General features: G+C 40.8%; 1 protein-coding gene across 1 annotated transcript in view; it reads left to right on the plus strand.

Annotated features, from left to right (window-relative positions):
• DHX38 (DEAH-box helicase 38) overlaps positions 1-20,991 on the plus strand; it is a gene marked incomplete in the record, with an annotated part of 1,902,786 nt that overhangs the window by 515,366 nt on the left and 1,366,429 nt on the right. The window contains 1 exon segment of the mRNA XM_044081902.1: positions 13,951-14,112. Within this exon segment, the coding sequence (XP_043937837.1) occupies positions 13,951-14,112 (162 nt within the window).

Consider the following 20,991-nt stretch of genomic DNA (forward strand, 5'->3'; position numbering starts at 1 on the left):
TTCATTGCTTCATCTTGTTCTTCCAGGAGTCTCATTGAAGCAGACCTGGATAGAATGATGAGGAAGTTCCTGTCGGTGCAAATACAGATCGGGGTTCTCCTGGCTCTGACCCCTTCAGTCCAGGAAGCCTTAGATAGAGCTACCTGTCCAGTAACAGTTTCTTCTCTGATCCCACACTTCGTTTTGGAGCCCTTGGAATCAAGAGTACTGGTGTCCTCAGATTTGAAGGTTTCTCTGAGTGCGCCAGCTCCGATGAGCTTGGAGCCAAGTGACTCTCAAAGCCTTAGCATCCCCATCGGAACAGAGGTGTTGTAGTTGACTCTGAAGTTTTTGGAGCCATCTCTGCCCCTCAGAGCCTTGGCCCTGTGCCTCGGGTGGATTGCATTTGAGGCAGATGGAGCTGGTGAGACATAAGTGTGGCTTCTCAATTCCATCGACTTCCTTCTCCCCTGGACAGTCTGCCTTTGAGGTAGTGAAGAGTTTTTTCTGCTTTGGCAGGACAGAGGGTCTTTCCCCCCTTGGATTTGCCTTCTACGTTCCATGTGTATATGCACTAAGAGCCTCGACATTCTACTTCACAGGAGCAGCCAGTCCAAACCCTCCATATTACCCAGAAGGGTATTATCCTCTCTTCCGACCCTTCCCCAGAACATCCCACCAAGGAAATACCTTGGAAGAGAAAGTGCAAAAGGAGGCACTTAGATTCCCCTCAGGAATATATCCTGGAAGACACAAATTTTGATCAAGGGGTAGGGCCCCTGAGATCATCACCCGAAGACATCTCCCTGGAAACATTCTGGAGATCCTTGAGCAACGAGGTGGTTGGTTCCCCCAGAATCCCTCCCTGGAGGAATCAGTGTTTCTGGAGGCATTTGGATCTGACCCATTTACGTCCTGGGTAACTCTGCTCACTGATGAGCTCATCGATTTGGTCTCTCAGCAGGTATGGCAAGAACCTGATACAGTTAAACCCACCCCCAAGAGACCAGACCGAATTTTGGCACCTCCAGTAGGAAGGGAAAATTGGAGCAAGGGAATACCTGTAGATGCCATGGTCATGGCGGTGGCCACAAAAAAGGAATTTGCAGAGCAAAGTTCCAATGTCCGTCTCCTAATAGAGAGTCCAGGGCTTTTTACAGGTCCAGGAAGCGTGCCTATGCTTCAGCAACCTTTGTTCTTAGGTAACTGAATTATCTGACATGTTTGACAAAGTTGCTAAGAGATTTGATTAAGGAATTGTCAAATACTCTTTCAGGGTCCATTACTGCAGAGGCTCAAGTGACAGTAGCCTCACAGCTGGCAACCCTTCAATCCATCTTTAACTCGTCCATGAAGCTCATCTGTCATGCAGCTGCGAGTACCTCAGGGGGGCGGCAGTTCAAGCATCTCAATAAGAAGACTTGCCTGGATGCACTTGTGTGATTTTGCAGAGCCCTTCAAGTCAATGCTCCTTTTGACAGAGCTTCCTTGTTTGTCCCCAAAGTGAAGGAGACACACTACAGATGTGAGAAGGATGGAAAGACTCTCTCTGCTATAGGAGTACATTTTCGACCCCCCCCCCCCAAGGACCTTTTCGAGCAACAAACATGGGGAAATGAAAGATGTGGTTCAAAAAATCTCAGGGTCCTTTACAAGATCCACATGGAGATGGGTCCCCCAGAGGCAGAGGAGGGAATGCTAATGGAAGATGCCGCCCACTCGGCAGAGTTGGTCCTCAAAATGAAGGGTCTAGAGATTCTCTGACAGATCCTACTAGTACTCCTGAAAGGAGGTGCGATTGTCCCCCTCTGGAGGCAATTGGGGGTCGACTGTTCCTGTACCAGATAGCCTGGCTAGACATAAAAAAAGATACTTGGGTGCAGAGGATTATTTCCAGATGTTGTATAATCCCTTTTCCCTTCTACCCCCAGCTCTACATAAATTTCCCAACGTTTCACCCTGTCAGAGGAAAGAAGTTGCAATTCAAATATAAAAGCTGCTAGAAAAGAGAGTCACCCAAGAGGTTCCACCAGACCAGATAGAATCTGGAACTTACTCAAGATTCTTTTTAGTGCCAAAGAAAACAGGGGACTGGGTACCAGTTTTGGGTCTCAGCAGCTTGAACAAGTCAGTTTGACACTCAAAGTTTTGGACGGTCACAGTTCAGGCCATACTGCCTTTTCTAAGCAAGGATGATTAGAAGTGCTTGATGGAGCTTACCAGTTCAGAACCCTGCCCTTTGGTCTCACCACAACCCCCAGGGTGTTCAGCAAATGTGTAGCAGTGGTGGTAGCTCATTTGAGACTGCAGGGATTCTAGATGTTTCCGTATTTAGATGGTTGGCTCATTATTGCTGTGACTGGACATCTACTTGTAATAGCAAGAAACTAGGTACTCTGCACTTTTTCCCTTCTGGGTATCACAATAAACAACAACAAATCTCAGTTGAATCCATTACAAATACTGGATTCATAGGAGCACATTTCAATACAATGCCTGCCGCAGACTTACTTTCCCTAAACAGAGTTCAGTCTTTAAGATTCCAGGTTGCAAAAATTGTTAACAATACCAGAATTTCAGCCTGAGTAATTTTTCAAGCCTTGGGGTCAGTGTCAGCAGCCATAATTCTCATTCCCCTGGCAAGATATCATATGAGAATTCTTCAGTGGATGCTAGCATCCCAATAGTCAAGTCTTTATCAGAGGATGTCAATTCAAATATGGACCACACAGACATGGAAGAAGTACCTTTGGTGGTGGATAAGGTCAGACCAACTTTTCAAGACAGTCTGCCACAAGTTATAGTATTCATTCTCCCTCAACCCAAAGCCATAGTGACAACGGACGCTTCCCAGATTGGGTGGGAGGGGGGTACTTCCTGGGGAAAACCGTCCCAGATACTTGGTCCTCCGAAGAGGCCAATTTGCATATAAATGTCCTGGAGATAACATCAGTGCTTTTCAGGATGCTGTGCCTCTGGGAGCAACTCCAATTGAAATGGACAATATATCAGTAGTTTGGTACATCAACAGACAAGGAGGAACCAGATCGTATCCCTTGTGTTGAGAAGCCCTCGGAGTGTGGCAATGGGTGATCTCATCCAACTGCTTTCTAAAAGCAGCATACATTCCAGGGAAGTACAACATGATAGTAGACAATTGAGCAGGTCCATTCTTCTACCTCACGAGTGGTCTCTCAACAAAAAAGCAACAGAGGTCTTTTTCTGTCAATGGGGCCAGCCTTGATGCAGTCATTTTGCATCTCCCCTAAACAACACATGCAGCAGCTTCTTTTCATCTCCATGGAGTTCTCTAAGGTTCAATTTCTAATTTATTTTTTCCGTATGGGTATTTCTGAATCTCTAATGTAATGTCCCACAAACTAACTTTTTTTTTTTGGGAGTTTTCTTTTCTTCTCTCCTGTAAGAGAAATCCTCCTTCTCTTGGGACCTAAAATTAGTTCTTGCTTCTTTGATTCTTTTCCAACCTGCAGCTTCATGTTCCTTAAAGTTATTATCCTGGAAAACTCTCTTTCTGGTGGCTATCACATCAGCTAGAAGAATTTCAGAACTTCAAGCACTCAGTTGTTGTTCTCTTACCTTGTGTTCCATATGACAGTTTCCTTCACTACTAACTAACCCCCTTTTTTTGCCTAAGGTGGTTTCAACATCAAACCTAAACCAGTGCATTGACCTCCTGTCTTTTCCCGGAGTATTCAAATAGGTCTGAACAAAATTACACTGCCTGGATGTTCATCGTCAATTAAGGGTACTACTTGGACAGGACGAAACAATTCAGAAAATCTGATCAGCTGTTTGTCTCTATCTTTATCCAGATGGCTAACATCTCTGATTACCCTTGTTTATTAGATTATACACTAAAAACTTCCTTATAAACCTAAATCCCATTCCATACTTCTCTAGCCTTCCAAGACAGACTGCCTATTGACACCATTGGCTACTCCTCACACTTTTATTTCCCATTATAAAAGTGATTTTAGCTTCTAGCACAGAGCTAATTTTGGTTCCACTGTTCTCAGGAGTCTGTGGTGCTAGGTCCCATCGAGATAGACAAACATATAGAAGTTATGTTCTTACCATAACGTTCCATGTGGCCTGGACAGACCTAGAGGAGTTGTGATCGTGACCTCTTCTTAGCTATGCATATTTCTTGTTTCAGGATGTAGGTCACCCTTCTTCTTCCTGTTGTTAGAGGTGGACTCTGTTTATAGTTATTCTGTTATATACTGTTACTATCATAGATCTGAGGTAACTCTCGCCTAGCATTGTGGGAAGGGGAGCCTCGTGGAACCAACTCTCGAGCTTTGGCTCCGAACCCATCCAGCAAGAAGAAGGCGAGAAGAAGACAACTAACATGGAACGTTATGGTAAGAACATAACTTCTATTTTTCCATAATCCCCCAAAGAGGGAATCACAGAAGGATGTTGTGCTCCACAATTGGTCCTCTGTTCTTCTCTCTGCTTACCCACCACCCCATTGATTCCCATATTCTTACAGAAAGCTGCATGGTGGAAGAGCCAAGTCATCCTCATTGCATCTCACCGGCCTTGATAGGTTTGGTTCCCCTTTCTTTCTTTGGCTTCATCTAATTTGCCCACCTTGGATTCTGGATCCATTTCCAGACCTGTCTCACCCAACAAGCATGGTTCACCTGGATATATCTAACCTAAAGCTGAAAGAATGATTTCTCCACTTCTGTTAGTAGCCAAACTATGCTGTTGCTCTCTGTCAGTCATATACTTTTGTCTTCCCATAAAGCTTCTGCTAGAAAAATCTACAAGAGTAAATGGAAGAGGTTTGTTTGTTGGGCACATCAAAAACATATTGATCCCTTTTCAGCCCTTACACAAAACGTACTAGAGTTTTTAGCAGAAATTTTTAATGAAGGGTGTAGCTCCTCTGCCATCAAAGTTCAATTGGCAGCAACCTTTAACTTTCATGTAGGAGTTGGCAGTTCTTCCTTAGCTTCCACTAAGATATGGAGGGCCTTTCTAAGAGATGCTATTTTACTTAGATCACCTTGTAAAAATGCTACTTCTCCATGAGATTTGAGCCATGTTATGCAAGCCTTTATTCATTCCCCCTTTTAACCATCTAGAAAATGTGATCTTAACTTTTTGACCTAGAAGACCTTTTTCTAGTGGCTGTTACCTCTGTTAGTAGAATTTCACAACTCCAAGCGTTATCCTCTGAACCTCCTTACTTGATTTTCTGTAAGGGTAGGGTGACATTAAGAACCAATCCTTTCTAAGGTGGTGTTCAGAATTCAGTATCAATCAATCTGTTAACTTGCCTGTTTTCTTCCCCAAATTAGAAAACAAAGAATACATGTTGCATTTACTAGATGTTCGTAGACAGCTGCATTTTTACTTGCAGAACAAAAGACATTAGAAAATATGACCAATTGTTTATATGCTTTGCAGATAACAAATTGGGCAAGTATGTCACAAAAATGACATTGGCAAGCTGGATTACAGACTGCATAGCCTTTGTCTACAATAAATCAGGCATTCCATTACCAAAACCTTTAAAAGCTCCATCTACAAGGTCTATGGCAACCTTGTCAGCATTTGTATCCAACCATTCCATGGATGACATATGTTCACTTGTTACCTGGGCTGATCCTTGTACTTTTTTTACTCATTACAAATTGGATCTGATCTGAAGGGGAAGAGCAGCCTTTGATTCAACTGTGCTCAGGAATATTTTTCCTTAGAGTCCACCCAGGATATAAGGTAGCTGGGGACTCTGTACCCGTAGTTGAAGAATGAATGAAAATTGACAATATCAGATAAAACAGATATGTACTTGCCATAACATTCCATCTGTGTTGTCCATTTTCATTTTTCCTCAACTTCACACCCACCAACCACCAACCTTTGTCATTTTAGACTTCTGGAAGAATTAGATGCTATTAAGACACCAAAGTGTCTTGTGTGGAGCTCTAGATACTGATTTCCTTTGTTAGAAACATTATTCAAATAGGTGCTATTTATGTCAGTTAGCAAACAAGGTCTGAGGTATGTTAGAGATTGGAGCATTATGGGTAGGGAGGAGCTCAAGAGTTTCATTTGGCCACAAGTTATAGTATTGGCCGAGTCGGATCCAAAGATCGGAGCCAAACCCAATGGTTGAGGAAGAATGAAAATGGATAGCCCAGATGGAATGTTGTGGTAAGTACATAACTTCTTTTTTTTTAACTAAAGAGAAGTCTAAAATTATTTTTTGGCTAGTTTAGCAGAAGCATATCGCTGTCAAGCAGAAATGGAAATGAAATCAAAAGTAGACAAAAATCAGACAGCAAATGAATATGCCAAAAAACAAAAGAAAGAATATAAAGTGATGGATTACATGAGAATGAAGGAAATGTGAAGAGTCATAAATTTAATGCAAAGTACAAAAAACTCCTGGAACAACTTCAAATTGATCAAGATTTGATCAGGAATTGTTAAGGAGAGGTGAATTTAAAACCAAAAGATGAAACGTTAGTATTGGCAGCCCGGGATAGTGAACTTAAGCACATGTTGGTTTACAAAGTTCATTGAAGGTGTGGGAGAAATGGATAAATACAGGTTTTGTAAAACTGAACTGGAAACAGTTACACATCGTGATCCACTAATGGCAGAAGGCCTGTATACTGAAAGGCATAATAATGTGGCAAGACAGTTGCACTGGGGATTGTGCAAGTATTACAATATTGAAGTAGCTGAGAAGCATTGGAAACATGAGCCCCAGTGCAGTACAGAGAACAATGAAGTTTTTCACATGGGATCACCCATTGCCAACAGTTCAGAAAATAGATGCAAGAAAACCAAATATAGTACCCATGAAAGGAAGCGAGAGGTAGCATTGACCATTGAAATTGAGATCTCCAGTGATTACAGTGTGTAACGTACAGAAAGACACAGTCATAAAATGCCAGGATTTGCAGGGGGAAACGAGACCAATCTTGAAGAAAGCGATCCCGAGAGTTCCAGTAGTAGCAGTAGGAACAATGGGCCTCATAAAAAAAATTTAGTCATATTTAGATAACCTACCAGTACTTGTAACTCTGCATGAATTGCCGGAGGAGTCAGTTCTGGGCACATTGCAGGTGCTATGAAGAGGACTTTTGGCTAACATCAAACTCTGAAGCAAAACTAATTTCATGAACTTTAATCATACCTGGACATAGGAAATGGAATAACCATGGTTAAGCTGTACAGTTTAAGTTCCAAATAGGCAATTTTTTTGTTAACTTTAATTCCTTCAGTTTTTTTTAATATGTTTGAAGTAATTTTGGCTAGTCTTCATGTTCTGCTGATTGTAAAAGACCATCCTAGCTTTGCTTCATTCCTGCAACTCCACATGCTGATCAGTAGAGTCAGATTTTAACGACTGTCTGGAGGGAATTGATGCATGAAAAAATGTATTTGTTGTAATTTAATGGTTGCATTGTATGTGTACATAATAGTCATTGTTCTTTATCCTGATGGTGTGAATTGATCCATATCTTGAATCCTAACCTTCTGCATGCCAGATTTTTTTTGAATAGCACTTTCCTACTGGTTTGTATTTTACTTCAAACTTTTGAGATTCTTCTTATCATTTTTTTTTTGCTTCCTAAGCCATCTAATCAGGTTTCTATGAGATTTATTCCAAATTCCAATTTAGTCCTTTAATTAAGAATGTTTTTTAACTAACTGTTAGCTCATTGAGATGTTTCCTTCCTCATATAGACTATCATTAACCTCAAATGGGGCCTTCTTATTCTTAAATTCTAGTTACTTGTGGACTCAGTATGTCCATGGCTAGCCTGCTTGAGATAGTCCTCGTACTATGACCTAGGTCACTGAGAATCTTTCATACTGTGGACCCTTGCTTGCTCTGCTTTTCTTTATCCTTAATTGTTGTGTGGTATTTGCTTTTTTACTTTTATACAGTTCACTATCAGTTTTATTGTTTCAAGACAAATGTTATAAACTGTGTGTTATCATCCTTGTTAGACTGCCTCTTGTGGTAATTAGTGTGTTGTATATTTCCTTTTCTTTATGCTCAGCATGTTGCAAACTTTTTCCTTTAATTTTAAACCTTGTTTTATTACTTGCCTTTAATTTCAGACAGTGTGTTCTCATCTTTAGTTGGTTTAACTGATGTTCATCGTGTTACACTGCTGCAGTCATTACACTTGGGTTATCTTGCCGTCAGGTGGTTCCCCAGTCGGCCTGAGTTCCAAAGTCTTGGTCTGGCATCGGATTCTGTCGCTTCCTCCTCAGTGCGACAGGGGTGTATAAGATGCAGCCGATGCCATTTTCCCATCTTTCTTGCAGCATGGTGCCCGAAGCAAAAGCAGTTCACAAGTGCCGGTCGGCCGACTCCTGAGATTTTCATTCCGAATCCAGAACCAAAGTCTTCTACTAAGCTAAGTACCCCATTGGGGAAACTTTTACTTGCCTCAGACCGATGTCAGTAAAAGTTAATAACTGTATTTCTTGTGGGAAGCAAATACCTCATAAGGATTTCCATTCTTATTGTATCCCATGCCTAGGCCCAGACCACGATGTCACTGGTTGTCGGTTTTGTGCTAGGTTTAACAAGCGCACTATTAAACGTCGGTTTGATTTTGCCCGACATTATTTTGGCAGAAAATTCAATTACACCATGCCGTCGGAACTTCCAACGACCTGAATACACAAAAAGCACAAAGACAAGGATAGGCATCCGAGGCCCAGAAATGATGACGAAGCCTCTTCTAGGCCAGTCGCCGGTTTTCAGCGAGGCGCCTTCGAAGCCCCCTGATGACCGCTTCTTTAGAACCACAGGCCGTCTCTGACCCTCACGTGGAGATGGCTGGGCCTTCGGACGCACAAGATTTTCAGCCTACCGAAACTAACCCTTCAGAGGGATCCGGAGTAGCTGAACAACCCATAGCTTCAGAGGGTGTTTTCAGACCTACTCAGTTAAGCATTAAATCTTTTAAGTCTAAACCTCCTTTAAAAACAAAGAAACAAATACAGCATTCTCCAAGACAGGCCTCCATGCCTAAGAAACAAATGCTCAAAATGGCCGAAGACCTAATCACTCTGATCAGGGGGTCCCATCCCCTTCCTGATAAAAGGCCTAGACAGGATGCAGACTATGACTCATCCGACCAGGTATCCATCTCTTCAGATTCATCCTCAGACCTAGGATACTCTTTACCCCCTTATGAGGATTCTGATGCTGAGGAATCAATTCCATCAGCCTCTCCGCCTGAGGACTACTCCTTTGGAGAAACCTTACATACCATGAGGTAGCATTTCCATTGGGAAGGCCAGGATTACTCAGAATCCAAGAAAAGGCTCAGAGACTTCCTTTTATTACCTCAACACAGACCCCTTGCTATTCTGCCAGTGTTAGATATTGTGGATGATGTGTATACTGAATCCAGCTTAAATCCTGATTCTTTACCTCCAGCCCCAGTTAAGCCTGACAGATACTACAGAGTCCCTGACTCACACAGATTTCTTTATAAAAGCCCTGTTGCTGACCCTGAAACTATTTCTCACGGACCCAAAGGGGTTAAGGCCTCATCAGCAAAGAATCCAGTACCCTCTGACAGAGATTCCAGAGCATTTGACAGATGGGGGAAGAAACTATATACGTCTGCAACTTTAGCAATGAGGGCCTTAAATTGCCAGTTCCACATGCTATAATATCAGCAATTTTTGACGTCTCAGTTGAAACAAAAAATGCTTCCAGATTCAGATCCTCCTAAATTTAAAGAAATGCAGGATTTATTGCATGCAGCTGAACAAGTGGGAAAACATACTTTGCAATGTGGCTTTCATTCTTTAGAGGCCTCCTGTAGAGCAGCAGTCACAGGTTCTTTAATTAGAAGACATGCTTGGTTAAAAGAACATATACGTTACCAGATCATGTTAAAGCAAAACTATTGGATACACCTTTGCAGCAGGATGTGTTATTTGGAGTTAAGGCAGAAGAGGTATTAAAGAAAATGGAGGATAAGGCAAAATCTATGCAAACTGTGAATGATTTCTTACAGGTTCAGCCTCCTCGATTTAGCAGAAATTGGCCAACAAAGAATTGGTCCTTTCCAGTTACAGACAGACTTCAAAGGGGCAGATACAGACGTCCAAGAGGTAGAGGTCAACCACAAGGTCCTTACAGGCCCGACAATGGGGTGAATCAGGCCAGAAAGAAGGGGAAGACAGGCCCCAACCATATAGAAAAAACAGTTCCAATGACTTCCCACTACAGCTGCCAAACAATTCTCTCTTGGCAGTCCCCTTGGGAGGAAAACTGGCACTTTTCTATCACAATTGGCATATGATCACCAAAGACAAATGGGTTCTCAACATTGTATTTCAAGGTTACAGGTTCTACTTTCACACTCTGCCAAGGTTAAAAGGAATGCCAAATCTGCCACCAAATCAATGGGCAGAGGCTCAAAAACAAATTACAGCACTTATGGACATGAGAGCTATTCAAAAGGTACCACCACAGGAGCAAGGACAAGGATTTTACTCAAGACTCTTTCTGGTTCCCAGAAAGGACAAAGCCTGGAGGCCTATTCTAGATCTTTCTTCTCTAAACACTTACCTGGATGTTATGTTGACACTACAGCAGCTTCTTCCCATGCTGGGCAAGAACGCTTGGCTCGTAACCATGGACCTCAAGGAGGCATACCTGCATGTCCCTATCAGACAAAACTTTAGAAGATACTTCAGATTCCTAACTGGTTCAATGCACTACCAATTCTCTGCACTGCCCTTTGGCTTATCTACTGCGCCCAGGGTCTTCACAAAGTGCCTGGCACCAGTAATTGCATTTTGCAGACAGAAAGGAATTCAAATGTATCCGTACCTGGACAACTGCCTGATTCAAGCAGAGAGCAAGGACATTCTTCTAAAGCATCTGGCGTTTGTAAAAAAGTTAAGTTGCCTAGGGTACACAGTAAACGAAAAGAAATCAAAACTAGTGCCCTCACAAGAGATAATATTCCTGGGTGCCAGCTTGAATACAACGGCCCAGATGGCTTATCTCACGCCAGACAAGCAAGGACAACTGACTCAATATTTTCAATTGATGGCAACAAGAACCCAACTCCCTGCAAGAAAAATTTCTGCAGGCCTTTGGTTACATGGCATCTTGCATACTACTAATTCCATGTGCCAGACTGCATATGAGGGAAACTACAATGGTACCTAAAGAGTGTCTGGTCTCAACACTGTCAAAGTTTGGAAAGAGTTATACCACTAATTCTTTGCCTTCAACAGGAGTTTCGATGGTGGGCTCAAGCTTGTCACCTCAACAAGGGACAGCCTTTTACTCAACCCACAGCCAGGCAAACACTGACAACAGATGCATCGGATTACGCCTGGGGAGCACGCATGGCAGGAAAATGTATTCAGGGCAAGTGGCTCGTAGAACAAAGGCATCTTCACATCATTCAAAAAGAGATGCTAGCTGTACAAAATGCCCTTATAGCTTTCAAGGACCTTCTGCATCCAGGACAACTACTACTAAAGACCGACAGTACCACAGTTATGTAGTACATAAACAAGCAAGGGGGCACTCACTCTTATCCCCTCTGCAGACAAGCCATGACCTTGTGGAACACAGCTCTAACCTATCAAGTTCATCTGCAAGCACAATTCCTGCCAGGAGAGAAAAACACACTGGCAGACGACTTAAGCAGAAACATCATGGATCCCCACGAATGGGAATTGAATCCACAAATATTCAGAATGATAACACAAAAATGGTGGAGCCCGGACATAGATCTGTTTGCATCCCCAATAAACTGCCAGCTACAGAAATTCTGCACATGGACTTACCATCCACAAGCATGGAAAGTGGATGCCCTCTCATTCATCTGGAAAAACCTACAAGTATATGCTTTCCCACCACTACCTCTCCTTCCAAAGGTACTCGTAAAAGCCAGGCAAGAAGAGCCAAAGATGATCCTGATTGCCCCAGACTGCCACGCCAGCACTGGTACCCAATCTTAAAGAACTTAGCACAAGGAGTCCCTGGATTTTGCCTCAAATCCCACATCTTCTCACTCAGCACAACAATCAGATACTTCACAGCCAGCTAAAGACTTTAAACCTGGCTGCATGGAAGATTCCTTAGTCAAGCAAGCAATGCCTCTCTCCAAAGCTGTTATGGATGTCATTCTGGAGGCCAGAAGGCCTAGTACCAGGAAAGCCTATTCGGATAAATGGAAGAGATTCTGTGCCTGGAACCAGGCTCAAAGCCTTGACCCTCTTGTCCCAAATATTCCTCAGATACTACAATATTTAACTGAGATGCTGGACAAAGGCCTCTCCTTTTCATCCATCAAGATCTACGCCTCTGCCATCTCTGCTTATTACAACACGGATCCACCAATTTTCTCTAATCCCTTGCTAAAACAGCACCTCAGAGGGGCTAAAAACATAAGACCGCCCCGTAGAGCACCTACTCCAACTTGGGACCTCAACTTCGTGTTGGAAAAATTAACGTTACCACCTTTTGAGCCAGCTAACACAGCAGATTTAAAATATATCTCTTGGAAAACTGCTCTGCTCCTGGCAATAATATCAGCACGAAGAGTTTCAGAATTACAGGCACTAATGGCAGTGGAACCTTTCATCATTTTCCACCAAGACAGGGTGTCTTTTAGAACTAACCCTACTTTTATGCCAAAGGTGGTATCAAGTGTGGCTCTAAACCAAACTTTTCACTTGCCAACTTTTTATCCAAATCCACACAATAAAGGGGAGAGACTACTGCATTCTTTGGACATACACAGGCAGTTACGCTTCTACTTGGACAAAACCAAAGCTTTCAGAAAATCTGAGCAATTATTGGTAGCATATGCTGCAGGAGCACAGGGAAAAGCCTTTTCAAAACAAACTACTTAAAAATGGATAGGACGCTGTATATGTTTCTGCTATACACACCATTAGAAACCTATACCTAACAGCATTAGATCTCACTCCACCAGGGCAACAGCCACTTCAACTGCCTACCTCAGAGGAGTACCTACCAAGGACATTTTGGAAACAGCAACTTGGAGTTCTGTACATACCTTCACCAAGCATTACCATCTGCCTCTATACTCTAAATCCAGAGCTGGCTTTGCCACTGCAGTGCTGCAGGGCCTTATAGCCACCCCTAATGCCTTATAGAACCAGCCACCCTACCTCAGCTTTGGGATTCTACCCAAGTGTAATGACTGCAGCAGTGTAACACGATGAACATAGTACAGTTTTGTACCTACCATAAATGTAGATGTTCGAGTGTATACACTGCTGCAGTCCAGGTTACCCTCCCTCCTTCCCCTCGTACTTGCTGGTACGTACCTATGTCTTCTACCCTTTACTACCTATGGGGAGTATTTGCTGGTAACTGAAAGTTGTTGATTGCTTTTCTTATGTATGTTTTATTAGCAATTTGAATTGCCTACCTTTTTGGGGGCACCTGACATCTGGGGCAAGAAAAACTGAAGAAAATGGCGTCGGCTGCATCTTGTATACCCCTGTCGCGCTGATGTCAGGGAGGAGGTGACAGCAACTGACGCCGGACCAAGACTTTGGAACTCAGGCCGACTGGGGAACCGCCTGACGGCAGGATAACCCAAGTGTAATGACTGCAGCAGTGTATACACTCTAACATCTACATTTATGGTAGGTACAAAACTGTACTTTTTTGTTCCTTCTTCGGAAGATAATTCTGTAAAAATTTGAATATCTTACTAAGCTCTGTGTTTTGAAGTGCGGAACAGTATTAATTTAGTTTTTCTGTGATGAATTTCCTACTTTGCTTGCATCAATGCAATATACGTGTCTTTGTTCAAACACCACTCATTGTAATTTGCTATTTGGTGCATTTCCTTCTGTATGAATCTGAACATTTAAGTTAAACTCAGACATTCATTGTTTTTCATGCATTGTATTTTAAAATCTGTTATTTTCTCTTATAAGGACAATGAACGTTGGGAGACCAACCGAATGTTGACCAGTGGTGTTGTGCAGCGGTTAGAAGTGGACGAAGACTTTGAAGAAGACAACACAGCAAGAGTTCATCTTCTAGTTCACAACTTGGTGCCCCCATTCCTGGATGGCAGGATTGTATTCACCAAACAGGTAAAATGATTATACCTTATGTTTTCTGGCTGTAAAGTTGTGTATTTATTTTGTTTTTAAACCACTGTCTTACTGTTCTTCATAAGGATTATTACATTCATAATATGAATGGGATAGAACTACAGTTAGACACCAGTATTCTGACAGACTTGCCGAGCAATCAGGTGAACCCAGGTAGGCTACAAGGTTACCTCCAGTGCTATGAGTAGCAATCAGCAGGATGTTCTTATGTAAAGGATATCATAACCTGCACCACCTTCAGTTCTTTTTGAAGTGAATAGTTTCTCTTTGTTCTGAGTATGTAGGTTATTTTCTTGGTAGATATAGAGAAATAAATACCACATTTAATTTCTGCCTCATCTTCAGAGCTGTTGTATGTTTTAATGTTTGTTTTACTTGTAGTTTCTGATCACTCTTCCTTATTTTCATTTGGCTTATGATATCCCTGAAAAAATCTCCAGTTGCTTCTTGTGGGAGATGGATTCCCTGTGTACTGCTTACATTTTTCTGTTTAGGGGAGGAGCCTGATATTAAAAAAATGAGATGGATTCATAGGAGCCTGTTTTTTTTTTTGTTTTTTTTTATTCATTGTAAACCTTCTAATAATACAATTTTGATTAGGAGAGTGAAAACCTTAAAATTTTTACTAACAGTTGTAAGATCCTGTTCATTCAGTCCATCAGGTATATATAGTGTGTCCTTGAGCCTTTTGTCCGATCCAACAATCCTACCTTGGTTTGTGATTAACTGTGGAGTTGACTGGTAAGAGAAGTTTTATTTGAATTTATATTTTATTTGCTATCACTGTTTTTCACTGTTTGTGTAGGTAGGAAGGGATAGCTTGTTAACAAGGTTTACTTTGATTCATTTTTTTTGTTTTACCTTTAATTTCACTGTTGGTTGTTAGAAAGTGACAGGTTTTTGACAGGCAAGCTATAGCCACCCCAAGGGGTCCAGACAGCTATAAATTCACATAGACTGCAGAGAGGAAAATCCTACCTTGGTTTGTAATCTGTTAATCTTCACTGTTAAAAAGAAGTGCGATTGTGAGCGACATAAAGGAATTACAACTTTTGTTTGGGTTGCAGAACTTGTATGGTCATAGAAGTTGATTTAAGTTCTCTTTGAATTCTGTGGTTACTGATTTTGATTATTATTTTCTTTTACAATATTTTATTTGTGTGAAACTGAATATGGGTTCCTTAAATGCGTATGCAATTAACACTTGGCTAATGCACAAATATCTTGTACAGTGTAATAAATGCTAGGCATATTTAAAGGTAAAAGCTGGTAACACTGGTGATCTGTGTTCCCCTGTGTCAAAAGTTGGATGATTGGTTTACCATTGTTAGAAGTAAATCTAGACTTAATGGTGATGCTTGCACTTGTGCAGTTGGCATGGCTTGGAGGACTGTTTCATATAGTACTGACTGGACTGGTGAAATAAGTAATATTGGGCAAAGAACAAATAGAACAGATTTAGGAAATGATGTATCTATTGACTGCAAAGATCATTCAACTCCTATGAAACAAGACGATGCCCCTGACAACTTTGGAATTCTGGATGCAAGTATTCAGTAATCTGAGGATCCGGTTTGTTTAGAAGGAAATGCAAAAGAAAGAAAGGAAGTTCACAACAAATAAGGAAGAAAAAGAAACTGATTAATGACTGTAAAGGAAAGAGAATACGTACTAAAAAGGACAGTGCTTTGTTATGTAATACACAAGTCACAGGGAATGATAATATTTTTCTATCAGAAAACCTTCAGTCTACAGAAAAATGCATAATTTTTCCAAAAGACAAGGTAGAAAAAAGAAGCAAGGGACAGGTGAAAAGGAAGAAATCAGAATTGAATGTGGAAGGATTGAAAAACTTTACTGTAAGAAAAAAGAAGAGAAAGACATATGTTGAGTACATGGCTGAAACTGTGTATTTACAATGCTAGCTGGATGAGAATTTAATACACGGTGAAAACAGTGGGATTAATGAGACTAATGGTGATGAAAGGTCTATCCTTTGTAACAATTGACAGAGCAGATATTACTGTATTAGAAGTTGAAGAGTTTTCAGAGCTGGCCAGCAAAGATATTCTTGTAATTGGAGACTCAATCATTAGAGGAAGTGATACTTACAATTGCAGAGAAGATAATGAACATCGAATAGTGTTATGCTTGCCAGGAGCAAAAATAGAAGATGTGAGACAAGCCTCGGAACACCCTAAGGAAAGGAAGTATAGATGCATTTTTATTCATGTCAGTACAAATGATGTCATCCGCAAGGATTCTCTGACTGTTAGGGAACTGACAGCCCTCTTTGATAGTATAGCTTGTACTGGTGTTAGGACGTATTTTTCGAAAATCACCTATAGAAAGGATAGTCAGATCACAATGAATGAAAAAATATGTTTAGGGTAAATACCTACATGGAAAAATGGTCCTGTTTTAAAACATGGAAATTTGTACATCATCCAAGCCTAGTTATGGGCACATGTGTTAAGACAGGATTGCTGCATCTTTCATAGTCAGGGAAGAGAAGTTTTGCACCAGATATTTTGCAGTATTTACAGATCAAAAATCTAACAATTCATAGAGAACAACATTTGATGTATCTGTGATGGTTGTTAATGCTAGGAGCATTAATAATTATGTTTTTTTTTAATTGTAAAATTTGCTACGTTCCCACAAGATTGATATTGTTATTGTTTGTGAAACATGGTAAAAGAACAATGACTAGAAACCAGTCCTGTCAGGGTATAAATGTTTTTACTGTAACAGACACTCCAACAAAAAATCAGGTGGAGGTGTTATGATAGGGATTAAAGATAGTTATGAGACCTGTGATTATTACATGTTCAGTGATAACACCAGACTGTGTAATTGTGACAATAAAGACAACCCTGGAACATATAACAATTGGAGTGTATAGACCACCAAAGTTAAGTGTAGATGACCTAGAGGAATTCATATATGTCTTGCATGGGGAAGAATAATATTAGCTGGGGACTTGAATTTACCCGAAACAGACTGGAATAATATTGATTCATCAACATTATTAAGGAAATTATTCATGACATATATTCAGGAACATTTGCTTCAGATTGTAAAAAAACTTAGCAGGGGACGTAACATACTAGACATTGTTTGTGTTCCTAAAGAAATTACTGTTACTTCAGGTCAACTTTTACCACTGTTGATGTGCAGTGATTATGGGGTTATAAACGTTAATTGATTGCTAGATAATTCTGCCAAACTGAAATGTAAAGCAATGCACCGAAGGTTAATTATAGATTATATGGAAGCAAAACAGTCACTATGTAAAACTAACTGGAGTGAGGTGCTCACTGGAAAAACTGCAGATGGAATGTGGAAAATTTTGAAAGAGAAACTGAGTGTAAAAAGATCAAAAAAATGTTTAACATCAGGCTCTGGGTATACAACATCAGGCTGATATATTTCCATTCGAACAAGATATCCGATTAAGGTGAGAGACAAAATATATAAGAAATGGAAGACAGGTCAAACTACAACTTTGAAAACTGAAATAAGCTGGGCAAACAGATTAAACATAGTTTGAGACAAGATCAAGAACAATTTGAAGAAACTTTATATAAAGATATTGAGCATAATAGGAAACCTTTTTCTAGATATATAAGATGTGGAAAGAGTGAAGACACAGAAATTGATAAACTCTGTGCAGATTCTAAAATTTATTCTCAGACAACAGATTACAGATATATTTTCAAAATCTTAAGCAAAACAGTTTGGCTCCACAAAAGAGGTGATAAGTTGTCCTAGTGACATCCAGGTAACCCCAGATACTGAAATCAAATTAATTTATATTGAAAAAGAAATTGAGCAAACTGGATCCAAACAAAGCACAGGGAGGAGATGGAATTAGTAACAATGACCTGAGAACACTTCATCAAGAATTTATGGTACCATTCTATCTATTATTCACTAGGTCTTATAAATATGGGGAGAGTCCTCAAGATTGGAGATATATGCTTATTAAACCTGTCTTTAAGGGAAAGGGGAGTAGGACAAACCCAGAGTCATATAGACTCTTAAATCTACTTTCATGTTGTGGAAATATAATGGGAAGGTAATATTGGATAAGTTATTGTCAGAACTGGATAGGTTGGGACTTGAAACCATATATCAGAATGCATATGTTGAAAATTACCACCTGTAACATGATGTTCTATAACAATATAGTAACAGCAGTGAATGAAAAATTTAACTTCTGCATTTGACAGGGTCATACGTAAAACACTGATCAGTAAAGTAGTACAACTAGGTATTAATGTACTCTTGATAAAATGGATAGCTGCATGGCTTACAAATAGGACATGACAAGTATCATACAGCAACTGGACAGGTGAAATCCTTGGTTACAGTCAGGGTGTCCCACAGGGCTCTGTCCTAGGCCCTTACTTGTTTAGATTGTATCTTTCAGACCTAACTTTTTCATCTGAGGTGTTCTACAGTCTATATGCAGACGACCTGAAATTGGGTAAACGGATTGCATGTGTTACAGATGAGGCATGTCTGCAAAATAACTTGACCATTTTGGGCACAGGAGAATAATGTGCTGATAAATGCATCAAAAACTAAGCATATGAGATTTGGGAGACATAAACTGAAAGGGGAATGTTTAATACACCACACAGTGATTGAAACTGTAGACTCATTTAAGGACCTGGGTATATGGGTAGATTCAGCTATGAGTTTTTCTAATCATATCAACCAGTTGGTTAATGACAGTTATAGAGCTATAGGTTTTATAAAAAGATTTATAAAGTGTAGGAAATCAAAAGTGATGGTCATTGTTTGTTAATTACATTAGACCCAAACTTGAGTATGGGATAACAATATGGAAACACTATAAGAAAACAAGCATGAGTAAACTGGAAAGAGTACAGCAGAAATATACCAAGGGCATTCATGGATGTGAAAATTTAAGTTATTATGAAAGACTAAAATATCTGAACTTGTATAGTGTTTCTTACAGATATCTAAGAGGAAATCTTATTCAGTTATATAGGGCATTAAGCTACAGCTATCTCTGGGAATGTTTGGGGTTATCAAAAAGTACTAGAGAATCACCAGACAACCTGTGTAGAAGATTCTATAGGAATGAGAGGTGTACTGATTGGCTTTATGACAGAGTAGCTGATGCATGGAACAGACTTACCAAATTACATTAAAGCAAGTACTAGTTTAGATATTTTTAAGAAAAGCCTGGGAACAAGTATTTTGGTATATTGACAAGAGAAGAGCATTAATACCTGTGCTTGAAATGTTTGTATGTAACTCTGCAGCATTAGTGCACCAGCCGAGTTTCTTTAGGATCTTTCTTCCCATAGTACACGAAGGTGTATCATTACCTCAGCTCTTATTTGTTGCTATGGTGAACAGAAGTGGAGCATACACTTGGTGCTCAGCTAAGTGCTCCACTTTATTTTTTATTCATTTATTTATATTGTTTTATGATTAGAGCTTTGTGTGTGTAGTGCAGATTTTGACTACATCATCATCTTCTTCTTCTTTTGGCTTTTCCTGGTTAGGGGTCGCTACAGTGGGTCACCTGTCCGCTCATGATTGGCAGTGGGGTTTTTACAGTGTCAAGTTGCCAGCCTGGTGCCTAACCTTCCACAGAAGGCACACACTCACTCACACATAGGGCCAAGTTAGAGTATCCGATCCAACTACAGCATGTCTTTGGGATGTGGGAGGAAACCCAAGCGACCACAGGGAGAACATGCAGACTCCACACAGAAGGCACCCCAGCCGAAGATCGAACCAGAGAACCTCTTGTTGTGAGGCGGCAATGCTAACCGCTGCGCCAGTGCATCTAGTTTTATTTATTTATTTGACATTTGTTTACTGGGAAAGTCAAACTGGACATGAATCCCATTTTTAACAGAAGCCCGGGGGGACAAAACTCCATCATACATAGTTCAGTTAATAAACTACGTAGTATTATCACATGAAGTGCAGTAACTAGTAGTAGAATCAACATAAGAAGAAAAACCATACAGTGAATATTAAGCAATCATAGGATATTGAGCACCTGGTAAAGTACAATCAGTAGTGATAACCAGCGGTAAAGATGTTAAGCATTTTAAATTTGGGCAAAAGATTAAGAGAAAGGAAAGAGATTTTTCAGCTGGGGGAGATTAGGAAATGGAGTTAAAGTAGGAAGCTATCGGAGAAGTAGCTAGTGCTTTGGCTAATAAGAGAAGGGGCAAGGGAAAGGGAAGAAAGGAGAAGAAAGAAGGAAGGAATAGAGGGGAGAGAACGGAAGAGAAGGAAGGAGTAACGGGTAGTGTCAGCCTGGTCTAAGGCATGTACAGAGCCAGGAGTTGAGGAGAGATCTCTATAGAGATTGTTTGAATATGTGACTACATGTCATTGCGCTAGTATCTGTAGGAATACTGTTCCAGACTTGGCTACTGAGTAGGAATATAAGCAGTGACTGATAGATTTTTTTAGTTTATGGATTTCAAGGAAGTAGGGCGGCCACGATGGTGCGTTCCTGCCTCACAGCAAGAGGTTCTCCGGTTCGATCCTCGGCTGGGGTGCATTCTGTGCGGAGTCTGCATGTCCTCCCTGTGGTCGCGTGGGTTTCCTCCGGGTCCTCCTGTTTCCTCCCACATCCCAAAGACATGCAGTAGGTGGATTGGACACTCTAAATTGGCCCTAGGTGTGAGTGTATGCATGTGTGCCTTCTGTGGAAGGTTGGGTGTCGGGCTGGCAACTCGACACTGTAAAACTCCACTGCCAGTCATGAGCAGACAGGTGATCTGCTGTGGCGACCCCTAACCGGGAAAAAGCCGAAAGAAGAAGAAGATTTCAAGGAGGTGTTTCTCATGAGTG

The sequence above is a fragment of the Protopterus annectens genome, chromosome 8.part1 (genome assembly GCF_019279795.1).
Source record: "Protopterus annectens isolate FY-2018-M chromosome 8.part1, PAN1.0, whole genome shotgun sequence".
NCBI lineage: Eukaryota > Metazoa > Chordata > Ceratodontiformes > Protopteridae > Protopterus > Protopterus annectens.